This window comes from Clytia hemisphaerica, unplaced genomic scaffold (assembly GCF_902728285.1).
Source record: "Clytia hemisphaerica strain Z4C2 unplaced genomic scaffold, Clytia hemisphaerica genome assembly, whole genome shotgun sequence".
NCBI lineage: Eukaryota > Metazoa > Cnidaria > Hydrozoa > Leptothecata > Clytiidae > Clytia > Clytia hemisphaerica.
In genome coordinates this window covers 1501681-1518581 of record NW_027103836.1, presented here as the reverse complement: position 1 = coordinate 1518581, position 16901 = coordinate 1501681, and the positions used below count along the sequence as shown (strand labels likewise).

At 36.1% G+C, this 16901-nt stretch overlaps 1 protein-coding gene across 1 annotated transcript in view; it reads left to right on the top strand.

The window, feature by feature from the left end:
* Positions 1 to 16901, top strand: part of LOC136807180 (ATP-binding cassette sub-family A member 2-like) — a 49372-nt gene that overhangs the window by 16786 nt on the left and 15685 nt on the right. The window contains exons 10-11 of the mRNA XM_067063764.1: positions 15211 to 15329; positions 15742 to 16658. Coding sequence (XP_066919865.1) covers positions 15211 to 15329; positions 15742 to 16658 — 1036 coding nt within the window. The remainder of the gene's footprint in view (positions 1 to 15210; positions 15330 to 15741; positions 16659 to 16901) is intronic.

Below are 16901 nucleotides of genomic sequence, written 5' to 3'. Positions count from 1 at the left end.
GGAGCTTTCGAACCTTTTTTTACCTTCTATATTCTGTTCAATAACTCTCACTACCTTCCTCACTACCAGGTTTAAAAGGAGCTTTCGAACCTTTTTTTACCTTCTATATTCTGTTCAATAACTCTCACTACCTTCCTCACTACCAGGTTTAAAAGGAGCTTTCGAACCTTTTTTTACCTTCTATATTCTGTTCAATAACTCTCACTACCTTCCTCACTACCAGGTTTAAAAGGAGCTTTCGAACCTTTTTTACCTTCTATATTCTGTTCAATAACTTTCACTACCTTCCTCACTACCAGGTTTAAAAGGAGGTTTCGAACCTTTTTTACCTTCTATATTCTGTTCAATAACTCTCACTACCTTCCTCACTACCAGGTTTAAAAGGAGCTTTCGAACCTTTTTTTACCTTCTATATTCTGTTCAATAACTCTCACTACCTTCCTCACTACCAGGTTTAAAAGGAGCTTTCGAACCTTTTTTTACCTTCTATATTCTGTTCAATAACTCTCACTACCTTCCTCACTACCAGGTTTAAAAGGAGCTTTCGAACCTTTTTTTACCTTCTATATTCTGTTCAATAACTCTCACTACCTTCCTCACTACCAGGTTAAAAGGAGCTTTCGAACCTTTTTTTACCTTCTATATTCTGTTCAATAACTCTCACTACCTTCCTCACTACCAGGTTTAAAAGGAGCTTTCGAACCTTTTTTTACCTTCTATATTCTGTTCAATAACTCTCACTACCTTCCTCACTACCAGGTTTAAAAGGAGATTACGAACCTTTTTTTACCTTCTATATTCTGTTCAATAACTTTCACTACCTCCCTAACTACCAGGTTTAAAAGGAGCTTTCGAACCTTTTTTTACCTTCTATATTCTGTTCAATAACTCTCACTACCTCCCTAATTACCAGGTTTAAAAGGAGCTTTCGAACCTTTTTTTACCTTCTATATTCTGTTCAATAACTTTCACTACCTTCCTCACTACCAGGTTTAAAAGGAGGTTTCGAACCTTTTTTTACCTTCTATATTCTGTTCAATAACTTTCACTACCTCCCTAACTACCAGGTTTAAAAGGAGCTTTCGAACCTTTTTTTACCTTCTATATTCTGTTCAATAACTCTTACTACCTCCCTAATTACCAGGTTTAAAAGGAGCTTTCGAACCTTTTTTTACCTTCTATATTCTGTTCAATAACTCTCACTACCTTCCTCACTACCAGGTTTAAAAGGAGGTTTCGAACCTTTTTTTACCTTCTATATTCTGTTCAATAACTTTCACTACCTCCCTAACTACCAGGTTTAAAAGGAGCTTTCGAACCTTTTTTTACCTTCTATATTCTGTTCAATAACTCTCACTACCTTCCTCACTACCAGGTTTAAAGGGAGTTTTCGAACCTTTTTTTACCTTCTATATTCTGTTCAATAACTCTCACTACCTTCCTCACTACCAGGTTTAAAAGGAGCTTTCGAACCTTTTTTTACCTTCTATATTCTGTTCAATAACTTTCACCACCTCCCTAACTACCAGGTTTAAAAGGAGCTTTCGAACCTTTTTTTACCTTCTATATTCTGTTCAATAACTCTCACTACCTTCCTCACCACCAGGTTTAAAAGGAGGTTTCGAACCTTTTTTTACCTTCTATATTCTGTTCAATAACTTTCACTACCTCCCTAACTACCAGGTTTAAAAGGAGCTTTCGAACCTTTTTTTACCTTCTATATTCTGTTCAATAACTCTCACTACCTTCCTCACTACCAGGTTTAAAGGAGCTTTCGAACCTTTTTTTACCTTCTATATTCTGTTCAATAACTCTCACTACCTTCCTCACTACCAGGTTTAAAAGGAGGTTTCGAACCTTTTTTTACCTTCTATATTCTGTTCAATAACTTTCACTACCTCCCTAACTACCAGGTTTAAAAGGAGCTTTCGAACCTTTTTTTACCTTCTATATTCTGTTCAATAACTCTCACTACCTTCCTCACTACCAGGTTTAAAAGGAGATTACGAACCTTTTTTTACCTTCTATATTCTGTTCAATAACTTTCACTTCCTCCCTAATTACCAGGTTTAAAAGGAGCTTTCGAACCTTTTTTTACCTTCTATATTCTGTTCAATAACTCTCACTACCTCCCTAATTACCAGGTTTAAAAGGAGCTTTCGAACCTTTTTTACCTTCTATATTCTGTTCAATAACTTTCACTACCTTCCTCACTACCAGGTTTAAAAGGAGGTTTCGAACCTTTTTTTACCTTCTATATTCTGTTCAATAACTTTCACTACCTCCCTAACTACCAGGTTTAAAAGGAGCTTTCGAACCTTTTTTTACCTTCTATATTCTGTTCAATAACTCTTACTACCTCCCTAATACCAGGTTTAAAAGGAGCTTTCGAACCTTTTTTTACCTTCTATATTCTGTTCAATAACTCTCACTACCTTCCTCACTACCAGGTTTAAAAGGAGGTTTCGAACCTTTTTTTACCTTCTATATTCTGTTCAATAACTCTCACTACCTTCCTCACTACCAGGTTTAAAAGGAGCTTTCGAACCTTTTTTTACCTTCTATATTCTGTTCAATAACTCTCACTACCTTCCTCACTACCAGGTTTAAAAGGAGATTACGAACCTTTTTTTACCTTCTATATTCTGTTCAATAACTTTCACTTCCTCCCTATTACCAGGTTTAAAAGGAGCTTTCGAACCTTTTTTTACCTTCTATATTCTGTTCAATAACTCTCACTACCTCCCTAATTACCAGGTTTAAAAGGAGCTTTCGAACCTTTTTTTACCTTCTATATTCTGTTCAATAACTTTCACTACCTTCCTCACTACCAGGTTTAAAAGGAGGTTTCGAACCTTTTTTACCTTCTATATTCTGTTCAATAACTTTCACTACCTCCCTAACTACCAGGTTTAAAAGGAGCTTTCGAACCTTTTTTTACCTTCTATATTCTGTTCAATAATTCTTACTACCTCCCTAATTACCAGGTTTAAAAGGAGCTTTCGAACCTTTTTTTACCTTCTATATTCTGTTCAATAACTCTCACTACCTTCCTCACTACCAGGTTTAAAAGGAGGTTTCGAACCTTTTTTTACCTTCTATATTCTGTTCAATAACTTTCACTACCTCCCTAACTACCAGGTTTAAAAGGAGCTTTCGAACCTTTTTTTACCTTCTATATTCTGTTCAATAACTCTCACTACCTTCCTCACTACCAGGTTTAAAAGGGAGTTTTCGAACCTTTTTTTACCTTCTATATTCTGTTCAATAACTCTCACTACCTTCCTCACTACCAGGTTTAAAAGGAGCTTTCGAACCTTTTTTACCTTCTATATTCTGTTCAATAACTTTCACCACCTCCCTAACTACCAGGTTTAAAAGGAGCTTTCGAACCTTTTTTTACCTTCTATATTCTGTTCAATAACTCTCACTACCTTCCTCACTACCAGGTTTAAAGGGAGCTTTCGAACCTTTTTTTACCTTCTATATTCTGTTCAATAACTCTCACTACCTTCCTCACTACCAGGTTTGAAAGGAGCTTTCGAACCTTTTTTACCTTCTATATTCTGTTCAATAACTCTCACTACCTTCCTCACTACCAGGTTTAAAAGGAGCTTTCGAACCTTTTTTTACCTTCTATATTCTGTTCAATAACTCTCACTACCTTCCTCACTACCAGGTTTAAAAGGAGGTTTCGAACCTTTTTTTACCTTCTATATTCTGTTCAATAACTTTCACTACCTCCCTAACTACCAGGTTTAAAAGGAGCTTTCGAACCTTTTTTTACCTTCTATATTCTGTTCAATAACTCTCACTACCTTCCTCACTACCAGGTTTAAGGGAGCTTTCGAACCTTTTTTTACCTTCTATATTCTGTTCAATAACTCTCACTACCTTCCTCACTACCAGGTTTAAAAGGAGGTTTCGAACCTTTTTTTACCTTCTATATTCTGTTCAATAACTCTCACTACCTTCCTCACTACCAGGTTTAAAAGGAGCTTTCGAACCTTTTTTTACCTTCTATATTCTGTTCAATAACTCTCACTACCTCCCTAATTACCAGGTTTAAAAGGAGCTTTCGAACCTTTTTTTACCTTCTATATTCTGTTCAATAACTCTCACTACCTTCCTCACTACCAGGTTTAAAAGGAGCTTTCGAACCTTTTTTTACCTTCTATATTCTCTTCAATAACTCTCAGTACCTTCCTCACTACCAGGTTTAAAAGGAGCTTTCGAACCTTTTTTTACCTTCTATATTCTGTTCAATAACTCTCACTACCTTCCTCACTACCAGGTTTGAAAGGAGCTTTCGAACCTTTTTTTACCTTCTATATTCTGTTCAATAACTCTCACTACCTCCCTAATTACCAGGTTTAAAAGGAGCTTTCGAACCTTTTTTTACCTTCTATATTCTGTTCAATAACTCTCACTACCTTCCTCACTACCAGGTTTAAAAGGAGCTTTCGAACCTTTTTTTACCTTCTATATTCTGTTCAATAACTCTCACTACCTTCCTCACTACCAGGTTTAAAAGGAGCTTTCGAACCTTTTTTTACCTTCTATATTCTCTTCAATAACTCTCAGTACCTTCCTCACTACCAGGTTTAAAAGGAGCTTTCGAACCTTTTTTTACCTTCTATATTCTGTTCAATAACTCTCACTACCTTCCTCACTACCAGGTTTGAAAGGAGCTTTCGAACCTTTTTTACCTTCTATATTCTGTTCAATAACTTTCACTACCTTCCTCACTACCAGGTTTAAAAGGAGGTTTCGAACCTTTTTTTACCTTCTATATTCTGTTCAATAACTCTCACTACCTTCCTCACTACCAGGTTTAAAAGGAGCTTTCGAACCTTTTTTTACCTTCTATATTCTGTTCAATAACTCTCACTACCTTCCTCACTACCAGGTTTAAAAGGAGCTTTCGAACCTTTTTTTACCTTCTATATTCTGTTCAATAACTCTCACTACCTTCCTCACTACCAGGTTTAAAAGGAGCTTTCGAACCTTTTTTTAACCTTCTATATTCTGTTCAATAACTCTCACTACCTTCCTCACTACCAGGTTCAAAAGGAGCTTTCGAACCTTTTTTTACCTTCTATATTCTGTTCAATAACTCTCACTACCTTCCTCACTACCAGGTTTAAAAGGAGCTTTCGAACCTTTTTTTACCTTCTATATTCTGTTCAATAACTCTCACTACCTTCCTCACTACCAGGTTTAAAAGGAGATTACGAACCTTTTTTTACCTTCTATATTCTGTTCAATAACTTTCACTTCCTCCCTAATTACCAGGTTTAAAAGGAGCTTTCGAACCTTTTTTACCTTCTATATTCTGTTCAATAACTCTCACTACCTCCCTAATTACCAGGTTTAAAAGGAGCTTTCGAACCTTTTTTTACCTTCTATATTCTGTTCAATAACTTTCACTACCTTCCTCACTACCAGGTTTAAAAGGAGGTTTCGAACCTTTTTTTACCTTCTATATTCTGTTCAATAACTTTCACTTCCTCCCTAATTACCAGGTTTAAAAGGAGCTTTCGAACCTTTTTTTACCTTCTATATTCTGTTCAATAACTTTCACTTCCTCCCTAATTACCAGGTTTAAAAGGAGCTTTCGAACCTTTTTTTACCTTCTATATTCTGTTCAATAACTCTCACTACCTCCCTAATTACCAGGTTTAAAAGGAGCTTTCGAACCTTTTTTTACCTTCTATATTCTGTTCAATAACTTTCACTACCTTCCTCACTACCAGGTTTAAAAGGAGCTTTCGAACCTTTTTTTAACCTTCTATATTCTGTTCAATAACTCTCACTACCTTCCTCACTACCAGGTTCAAAAGGAGCTTTCGAACCTTTTTTTACCTTCTATATTCTGTTCAATAACTCTCACTACCTTCCTCACTACCAGGTTTAAAAGGAGCTTTCGAACCTTTTTTACCTTCTATATTCTGTTCAATAACTCTCACTACCTTCCTCACTACCAGGTTTAAAAGGAGATTACGAACCTTTTTTTACCTTCTATATTCTGTTCAATAACTTTCACTTCCTCCCTAATTACCAGGTTTAAAAGGAGCTTTCGAACCTTTTTTTACCTTCTATATTCTGTTCAATAACTCTCACTACCTCCCTAATTACCAGGTTTAAAAGGAGCTTTCGAACCTTCTTTTACCTTCTATATTCTGTTCAATAACTTTCACTACCTTCCTCACTACCAGGTTTAAAAGGAGGTTTCGAACCTTTTTTTACCTTCTATATTCTGTTCAATAACTTTCACTACCTCCCTAACTACCAGGTTTAAAAGGAGCTTTCGAACCTTTTTTTACCTTCTATATTCTGTTCAATAACTCTCACTACCTTCCTCACTACCAGGTTTAAAGGGAGCTTTCGAACCTTTTTTTACCTTCTATATTCTGTTCAATAACTCTCACTACCTTCCTCACTACCAGGTTTAAAAGGAGGTTTCGAACCTTTTTTACCTTCTATATTCTGTTCAATAACTCTCACTACCTTCCTCACTACCAGGTTTAAAAGGAGCTTTCGAACCTTTTTTTACCTTCTATATTCTGTTCAATAACTCTTACTACCTCCCTAATTACCAGGTTTAAAGGAGCTTTCGAACCTTTTTTACCTTCTATATTCTGTTCAATAACTCTCACTACCTTCCTCACTACCAGGTTTAAAAAGGAGGTTTCGAACCTTTTTTTACCTTCTATATTCTGTTCAATAACTTTCACTACCTCCCTAACTACCAGGTTTAAAAGGAGCTTTCGAACCTTTTTTTACCTTCTATATTCTGTTCAATAACTCTCACTACCTTCCTCACTACCAGGTTTAAAGGGAGCTTTCGAACCTTTTTTTACCTTCTATATTCTGTTCAATAACTCTCACTACCTTCCTCACTACCAGGTTTAAAAGGAGCTTTCGAACCTTTTTTTACCTTCTATATCTGTTCAATAACTTTCACACCACCCTAACTACCAGGTTTAAAAGGAGCTTTCGAACCTTTTTTTACCTTCTATATCTGTTCAATAACTCTCACTACCTTCCTCACCACCAGATTTAAAAAGGAGGTTTCGAACCTTTTTTTACCTTCTATATTCTGTTCAATAACTTTCACTACCTCCCTAACTACCAGGTTTAAAAGGAGCTTTCGAACCTTTTTTTACCTTCTATATTCTGTTCAATAACTCTCACTACCTTCCTCACTACCAGGTTTAAAGGAGCTTTCGAACCTTTTTTTACCTTCTATATCTGTTCAATAACTCTCACTACCTTCCTCACTACCAGGTTTAAAAGGAGGTTTGAACCTTTTTTACCTTCTATATTCTGTTCAATAACTTTCACTACCTCCCTAACTACCAGGTTTAAAAGGAGCTTTCGAACCTTTTTTTACCTTCTATATTCTGTTCAATAACTCTCACTACCTTCCTCACTACCAGGTTTAAAGGGAGCTTTCGAACCTTTTTTTACCTTCTATATTCTGTTCAATAACTCTCACTACCTTCCTCACTACCAGGTTTAAAAGGAGGTTTCGAACCTTTTTTTACCTTCTATATTCTGTTCAATAACTTTCAACTACCTCCCTAACTACCAGGTTTAAAAGGAGCTTTTGAACCTCTTTTTACCTTCTATATTCTGTTCAATAACTCTCACTACCTTCCTCACTACCAGTTTTAAAGGGAGCTTTCGAACCTTTTTTTATCTTCTATATTCTGTTCAATAACTCTCACTACCTTCCTCACTACCAGGTTTAAAAGGAGCTTTCGAACCTTTTTTTACCTTCTATATTCTGTTCAATAACTCTCACTACCTTCCTCACTACCAGGTTTAAAAGGAGCTTTCGAACCTTTTTTACCTTCTCTATTCTGTTCAATAACTCTCACTACCTTCCTCACTACCAGGTTTAAAAGGAGCTTTCGAACCTTTTTTTACCTTCTATATTCTGTTCAATAACTCTCACTACCTTCCTCACTACCAGGTTTAAAAGGAGCTTTCGAACCTTTTTTTACCTTCTATATTCTGTTCAATAACTTTCACACCACCTCCCTAACTACCAGGTTTAAAAGGAGCTTTCGAACCTTTTTTTACCTTCTATATTCTGTTCAATAACTCTCACTACCTTCCTCACCACCAGAGTTTAAAAGGAGGTTTCGAACCTTTTTTTACCTTCTATATTCTGTTCAATAACTTTCACTACCTCCCTAACTACCAGGTTTAAAAGGAGCTTTCGAACCTTTTTTTACCTTCTATATTCTGTTCAATAACTCTCACTACCTTCCTCACTACCAGGTTTAAAAGGAGCTTTCGAACCTTTTTTTACCTTCTATATTCTGTTCAATAACTCTCACTACCTCCCTAATACCAGGTTTAAAAGGAGCTTTCGAACCTTTTTTTACCTTCTATATTCTGTTCAATAACTCTCACTACCTCCTCACTACCAGGTTTAAAAGGAGGTTTCGAACCTTTTTTTACCTTCTATATTCTGTTCAATAACTTTCACTACCTCCCTAACTACCAGGTTTAAAAGGAGCTTTCGAACCTTTTTTTACCTTCTATATTCTGTTCAATAACTCTCACTACCTTCCTCACTACCAGGTTTAAAGGGAGTTTTCGAACCTTTTTTTACCTTCTATATTCTGTTCAATAACTCTCACTACCTTCCTCACTACCAGGTTTAAAAGGAGCTTTCGAACCTTTTTTACCTTCTATATTCTGTTCAATAACTTTCACTACCTCCCTAACTACCAGGTTTAAAAGGAGCTTTCGAACCTTTTTTTACCTTCTATATTCTGTTCAATAACTCTCACTACCTTCCTCACCACCAGATTTAAAAGGAGGTTTCGAACCTTTTTTTACCTTCTATATTCTGTTCAATAACTTTCACTACCTCCCTAACTACCAGGTTTAAAAGGAGCTTTCGAACCTTTTTTTACCTTCTATATTCTGTTCAATAACTCTCACTACCTTCCTCACTACCAGGTTTAAAGGGAGCTTTCGAACCTTTTTTTACCTTCTATATTCTGTTCAATAACTCTCACTACCTTCCTCACTACCAGGTTTAAAAGGAGGTTTCGAACCTTTTTTTACCTTCTATATTCTGTTCAATAACTTTCACTACCTCCTAACTACCAGGTTTAAAAGGAGCTTTCGAACCTTTTTTTACCTTCTATATTCTGTTCAATAACTCTCACTACCTTCCTCACTACCAGGTTTAAAGGGAGCTTTCGAACCTTTTTTTACCTTCTATATTCTGTTCAATAACTCTCACTACCTTCCTCACTACCAGGTTTGAAAGGAGCTTTCGAACCTTTTTTACCTTCTATATTCTGTTCAATAACTCTCACTACCTTCCTCACTACCAGGTTTAAAAGGAGCTTTCGAACCTTTTTTTACCTTCTATATTCTGTTCAATAACTCTCACTACCTTCCTCACTACCAGGTTTAAAAGGAGGTTTCGAACCTTTTTTTTACCTTCTATATTCTGTTCAATAACTTTCACTACCTACCTCCCTAACTACCAGGTTTAAAAGGAGCTTTCGAACCTTTTTTTACCTTCTATATTCTGTTCAATAACTCTCACTACCTTCCTCACTACCAGGTTTAAGGGAGCTTTCGAACCTTTTTTTACCTTCTATATTCTGTTCAATACTCTCACTACCTTCCTCACTACCAGGTTTAAAAGGAGGTTTCGAACCTTGTTTTACCTTCTATATTCTGTTCAATAACTCTCACTACCTTCCTCACTACCAGGTTTAAAAGGAGCTTTCGAACCTTTTTTTACCTTCTATATTCTGTTCAATAACTCTCACTACCTCCCTAATTACCAGGTTTAAAAGGAGCTTTCGAACCTTTTTTTACCTTCTATATTCTGTTCAATAACTCTCACTACCTTCCTCACTACCAGGTTTAAAAGGAGCTTTCGAACCTTTTTTTACCTTCTATATTCTTTCAATAACTCTCAGTACCTTCCTCACTACCAGGTTTAAAAGGAGCTTTCGAACCTTTTTTTACCTTCTATATTCTGTTCAATAACTCTCACTACCTTCCTCACTACCAGGTTTAAAGGAGCTTTCGAACCTTTTTTTACCTTCTATATTCTGTTCAATAACTCTCACTACCTCCCTAATTACCAGGTTTAAAAGGAGCTTTCGAACCTTTTTTTACCTTCTATATTCTGTTCAATAACTCTCACTACCTTCCTCACTACCAGGTTTAAAAGGAGCTTTCGAACCTTTTTTTACCTTCTATATTCTGTTCAATAACTCTCACTACCTCCTCATTACCAGGTTTAAAAGGAGCTTTCGAACCTTTTTTTACCTTCTATATTCTCTTTCAATAACTCTCAGTACCTTCCTCACTACCAGGTTTAAAAGGAGCTTTCGAACCTTTTTTTACCTTCTATATTCTGTTCAATAACTCTCACTACCTTCCTCACTACCAGGTTTGAAAGGAGCTTTCGAACCTTTTTTACCTTCTATATTCTGTTCAATAACTTTCACTACCTTCCTCACTACCAGGTTTAAAAGGAGGTTTCGAACCTTTTTTTACCTTCTATATTCTGTTCAATAACTCTCACTACCTTCCTCACTACCAGGTTTAAAAGGAGCTTTCGAACCTTTTTTTACCTTCTATATTCTGTTCAATAACTCTCACTACCTTCCTCACTACCAGGTTTAAAAGGAGCTTTCGAACCTTTTTTTACCTTCTATATTCTGTTCAATAACTCTCACTACCTTCCTCACTACCAGGTTTAAAAGGAGCTTTCGAACCTTTTTTTAACCTTCTATATTCTGTTCAATAACTCTCACTACCTTCCTCACTACCAGGTTCAAAAGGAGCTTTCGAACCTTTTTTTACCTTCTATATTCTGTTCAATAACTCTCACTACCTTCCTCACTACCAGGTTTAAAAGGAGCTTTCGAACCTTTTTTTACCTTCTATATTCTGTTCAATAACTCTCACTACCTCCTCACTACCAGGTTTAAAAGGAGATTACGAACCTTTTTTTACCTTCTATATCTGTTCAATAACTTTCACTTCCTCCCTAATTACCAGGTTTAAAAGGAGCTTTCGAACCTTTTTTTACCTTCTATATTCTGTTCAATAACTCTCACTACCTCCCTAATTACCAGGTTTAAAAGGAGCTTTCGAACCTTTTTTTACCTTCTATATTCTGTTCAATAACTTTCACTACCTTCCTCACTACCAGGTTTAAAAGGAGGTTTCGAACCTTTTTTTACCTTCTATATTCTGTTCAATAACTTCACTTCCTCCCTAATTACCAGGTTTAAAAGGAGCTTTCGAACCTTTTTTTACCTTCTATATTCTGTTCAATAACTTTCACTTCCTCCCTAATTACCAGGTTTAAAAGGAGCTTTCGAACCTTTTTTACCTTCTATATTCTGTTCAATAACTCTCACTACCTCCCTAATTACCAGGTTTAAAAGGAGCTTTCGAACCTTTTTTTACCTTCTATATTCTGTTCAATAACTTTCACTACCTTCCTCACTACCAGGTTTAAAAGGAGCTTTCGAACCTTTTTTAACCTTCTATATTCTGTTCAATAACTCTCACTACCTTCCTCACTACCAGGTTCAAAAGGAGCTTTCGAACCTTTTTTTACCTTCTATATTCTGTTCAATAACTCTCACTACCTTCCTCACTACCAGGTTTAAAAGGAGCTTTCGAACCTTTTTTTACCTTCTATATTCTGTTCAATAACTCTCACTACCTTCCTCACTACCAGGTTTAAAAGGAGATTACGAACCTTTTTTTACCTTCTATATTCTGTTCAATAACTTTCACTTCCTCCCTAATTACCAGGTTTAAAAGGAGCTTTCGAACCTTTTTTTACCTTCTATATTCTGTTCAATAACTCTCACTACCTCCCTAATTACCAGGTTTAAAAGGAGCTTTCGAACCTTTTTTTACCTTCTATATTCTGTTCAATAACTTTCACTACCTTCCTCACTACCAGGTTTAAAAGGAGGTTTCGAACCTTTTTTTACCTTCTATATTCTGTTCAATAACTCTCACTACCTTCCTCACTACCAGGTTTAAAGGGAGTTTTCGAACCTTTTTTTACCTTCTATATTCTGTTCAATAACTCTCACTACCTTCCTCACTACCAGGTTTAAAAGGAGCTTTCGAACCTTTTTTTACCTTCTATATTCTGTTCAATAACTTTCACCACCTCCCTAACTACCAGGTTTAAAAGGAGCTTTCGAACCTTTTTTTACCTTCTATATTCTGTTCAATAACTCTCACTACCTTCCTCACCACCAGATTTAAAAGGAGGTTTCGAACCTTTTTTTACCTTCTATATTCTGTTCAATAACTTTCACTACCTCCCTAACTACCAGGTTTAAAAGGAGCTTTCGAACCTTTTTTTACCTTCTATATTCTGTTCAATAACTCTCACTACCTTCCTCACTACCAGGTTTAAAGGGAGCTTTCGAACCTTTTTTTACCTTCTATATTCTGTTCAATAACTCTCACTACCTTCCTCACTACCAGGTTTAAAAGGAGGTTTCGAACCTTTTTTTACCTTCTATATTCTGTTCAATAACTTTCACTACCTCCCTAACTACCAGGTTTAAAAGGAGCTTTCGAACCTTTTTTTACCTTCTATATTCTGTTCAATAACTCTCACTACCTTCCTCACTACCAGGTTTAAAGGGAGCTTTCGAACCTTTTTTTACCTTCTATATTCTGTTCAATAACTCTCACTACCTTCCTCACTACCAGGTTTAAAAGGAGGTTTCGAACCTTTTTTTACCTTCTATATTCTGTTCAATAACTTTCACTACCTCCCTAACTACCAGGTTTAAAAGGAGCTTTTGAACCTCTTTTTACCTTCTATATTCTGTTCAATAACTCTCACTACCTTCCTCACTACCAGGTTTAAAGGGAGCTTTCGAACCTTTTTTTATCTTCTATATTCTGTTCAATAACTCTCACTACCTTCCTCACTACCAGGTTTAAAAGGAGCTTTCGAACCTTTTTTTACCTTCTATATTCTGTTCAATAACTCTCACTACCTTCCTCACTACCAGGTTTAAAAGGAGCTTTCGAACCTTTTTTTTACCTTCTCTATTCTGTTCAATAACTCTCACTACCTTCCTCACTACCAGGTTTAAAAGGAGCTTTCGAACCTTTTTTTACCTTCTATATTCTGTTCAATAACTCTCACTACCTTCCTCACTACCAGGTTTAAAAGGAGCTTTCGAACCTTTTTTTACCTTCTATATTCTGTTCAATAACTTTCACTACCTCCCTAACTACCAGGTTTAAAAGGAGCTTTCGAACCTTTTTTTACCTTCTATATTCTGTTCAATAACTCTCACTACCTTCCTCACTACCAGGTTTAAAGGGAGCTTTCGAACCTTTTTTTATCTTCTATATTCTGTTCAATAACTCTCACTACCTTCCTCACTACCAGGTTTAAAAGGAGGTTTCGAACCTTTTTTTACCTTCTATATTCTGTTCAATAACTTTCACTACCTCCCTAACTACCAGGTTTAAAAGGAGCTTTCGAACCTCTTTTTACCTTCTATATTCTGTTCAATAACTCTCACTACCTTCCTCACTACCAGGTTTAAAGGGAGCTTTCGAACCTTTTTTTATCTTCTATATTCTGTTCAATAACTCTCACTACCTTCCTCACTACCAGGTTTAAAAGGAGCTTTCGAACCTTTTTTTATCTTCTATATTCTGTTCAATAACTCTCACTACCTTCCTCACTACCAGGTTTAAAAGGAGCTTTCGAACCTTTTTTTACCTTCTCTATTCTGTTCAATAACTCTCACTACCTTCCTCACTACCAGGTTTAAAAGGAGCTTTCGAACCTTTTTTTACCTTCTATATTCTGTTCAATAACTCTCACTACCTTCCTCACTACCAGGTTTAAAAGGAGGTTTCGAACCTTTTTTTACCTTCTATATTCTGTTCAATAACTTTCACTACCTCCCTAACTACCAGGTTTAAAAGGAGCTTTCGAACCTTTTTTTACCTTCTATATATTGTTCAATAACTCTCACTACCTTCCTCACTACCAGTTTTAAAAGGAGCTTTCGAACCTTTTTTACCTTCTATATTCTGTTCAATAACTCTCACTACCTCCCTAATTACCAGGTTTAAAAGGAGCTTTCGAACCTTTTTTACCTTCTATATTCTGTTCAATAACTCTCACTACCTTCCTCACTACCAGGTTTAAAAGGAGCTTTCGAACCTTTTTTTACCTTCTATATTCTGTTCAATAACTCTCACTACCTCCTCACTACCAGGTTTAAAAGGAGGTTTCGAACCTTTTTTTACCTTCTATATTCTGTTCAATAACTTTCACCACCTCCCTAACTACCAGGTTTAAAAGGAGCTTTCGAACCTTTTTTTACCTTCTATATTCTGTTCAATAACTCTCACTACCTTCCTCACTACCAGGTTTAAAGGGAGCTTTCGAACCTTTTTTTACCTTCTATATTCTGTTCAATAACTCTCACTACCTTCCTCACTACCAGGTTTAAAAGGAGGTTTCGAACCTTTTTTTACCTTCTATATTCTGTTCAATAACTCTCACTACCTTCCTCACTACCAGGTTTAAAAGGAGGTTTCGAACCTTTTTTACCTTCTATATTCTGTTCAATAACTCTCACTACCTTCCTCATTACCAGGTTTAAAAGGAGCTTTCGAACCTTTTTTTACCTTCTATATTCTGTTCAATAACTCTCACTACCTTCCTCACTACCAGGTTTAAAAGGAGGTTTCGAACCTTTTTTTACCTTCTATATTCTGTTCAATAACTCTCACTACCTTCCTCACTACCAGGTTTAAAAGGAGGTTTCGAACCTTTTTTTACCTTCTATATTCTGTTCAATAACTCTCACTACCTTCCTCACTACCAGGTTTTAAAGGAGGTTTCGAACCTTTTTTTACCTTCTCTATTCTGTTCAATAACTCTCACTACCTTCCTCACTACCAGGTTTAAAAGGAGGTTTCGAACCTTTTTTACCTTCTCTATTCTGTTCAATAACTCTCACTACCTTCCTCACTACCAGGTTTAAAAGGAGGTTTCGAACCTTTTTTTACCTTCTCTATTCTGTTCAATAACTCTCACTACCTTCCTCACTACCAGGTTTAAAAGGAGGTTTCGAACCTTTTTTTACCTTCTATATTCTGTTCAATAACTCTCACTACCTTCCTCATTACCAGGTTTAAAAGGAGACTACGAATCGCATTACGCCTTCGAATTTATGATGTATGTTCTCACACATGATGCAATGGTGCTGTATGCTCCAAACGGAACTGAAGCTGACCAGGTTATGGAAAAGGTAGATGTCTCTTATCATTTGATACAATTGATGATTTTATCCACAAACCAACCAAAAATGAAATTTCTGCGTGATAATGTCTTTCCCAGCTGTAGTTACTCTTTCTGGACCTTCCCCGGTGGGTGGAGGTCCTTGAAATTAACCGATGTTCGTTCGTCTGTCCGTCCGTCCGTCCGTCCGTCCGTTCGTCTGTTACCAGCTTTACACATTAACAACTTGGATTAAAAGTACCTCTGTAACATTTTACAGTTGGTTGTTTGTTGTTTTGATTTCATAAATTATTTATCCTTTCTTTTTGTTAACATTTTCTACGACTTGAGCCATTTTTTGGGATTTTATCGTTCTACATCTGCAATATAGGATGGTATATTGTGATAGACTCTCTACCCTCGCTATATTTTCTTTATTTTAGGCTGGTCACATACTAAAAGTCATTAAAGACACTAAAAGACTGGCACAGAAATGGCTTGAATTGTCTGCCAAGTTGGACTTGTTTCTCACTAAAAATCAAACTCAAGTTTGGCTGAAACGGCTTTTGAAATCCATCAACGATTTTCCCTTCATGTTCGATCCGCATCTGAGTGACGTCACAGAGGGCAGTCCATTATACGAAACACTCCCTAAAAATATACAAGAACTTATTCATCAATACAATGGCTCAATTTTTAAAGAAATAGCGCGTCTTCAGCAACAAAGGAAAGCTGGCGTAACAGACACTTTCAATAACGTGACAAAAGATGACGTCATCGATTACCTGAGACGAAAAAACGCGACTGAATGGCTCCAGGTTGAAACAGTACGAGAAAATTTGAAGAAAGGCATTGAAATGATGATCGCTAAGCCGAACAACAAATCAACAGAAATCACGCATAAAGATATCCAACTTTTAACTGAACTTGATAAAATTGATTATATGGCTGAAGGTTGGCAGGCAGTTTTAAAGCCGATGAAATTAGATTTATTTTACGGTTTCCCCAACGAGACAATGTTAAATCGTTATATTCAAAATCGTACGAGAAGCAACTCAGGAAAAACACAATTTCTTTCCGCCGTTCTTTTTGACAACATCGAGAAGAATGGGAGGCTACCAAAGCACTTACATTACCGAATAAGAATGGACTCAAGAATCATGTTCCCAACAGCAAATATAAGAGAACCATTTTGGAGACCAGGCCCCTTAGCTGGAAATTCAAAGTATTATTATTTTGGGTTCGCGTGGATGCAAGATTCGTTAGAAAGAGCAATGATTGAATTAATGACAGGACGTAATGTTTCACAACCGGGACTTTATATCCAAGAAATTCCGTACCCATGTTACCTTGGAGATAAGTAAGATTTCTTTATATACAATAGACTCTCACTTATTCGAACTTCTATTATTCGGACTTATTCCCAATCCCCGTCAATGAGAAACCCTTTAAATATACTTTCCATAATTCGAATCTCTCAATAATTCAAATAAATAAAATTCGCTGTTTGAGTATTGGGTAATATTGTGAAAAGACCTCAGAACACAAACCTTCTTAGTTCTGAACAAATGTAAAATCGAAATCGAAATCTAGGATAGACCTT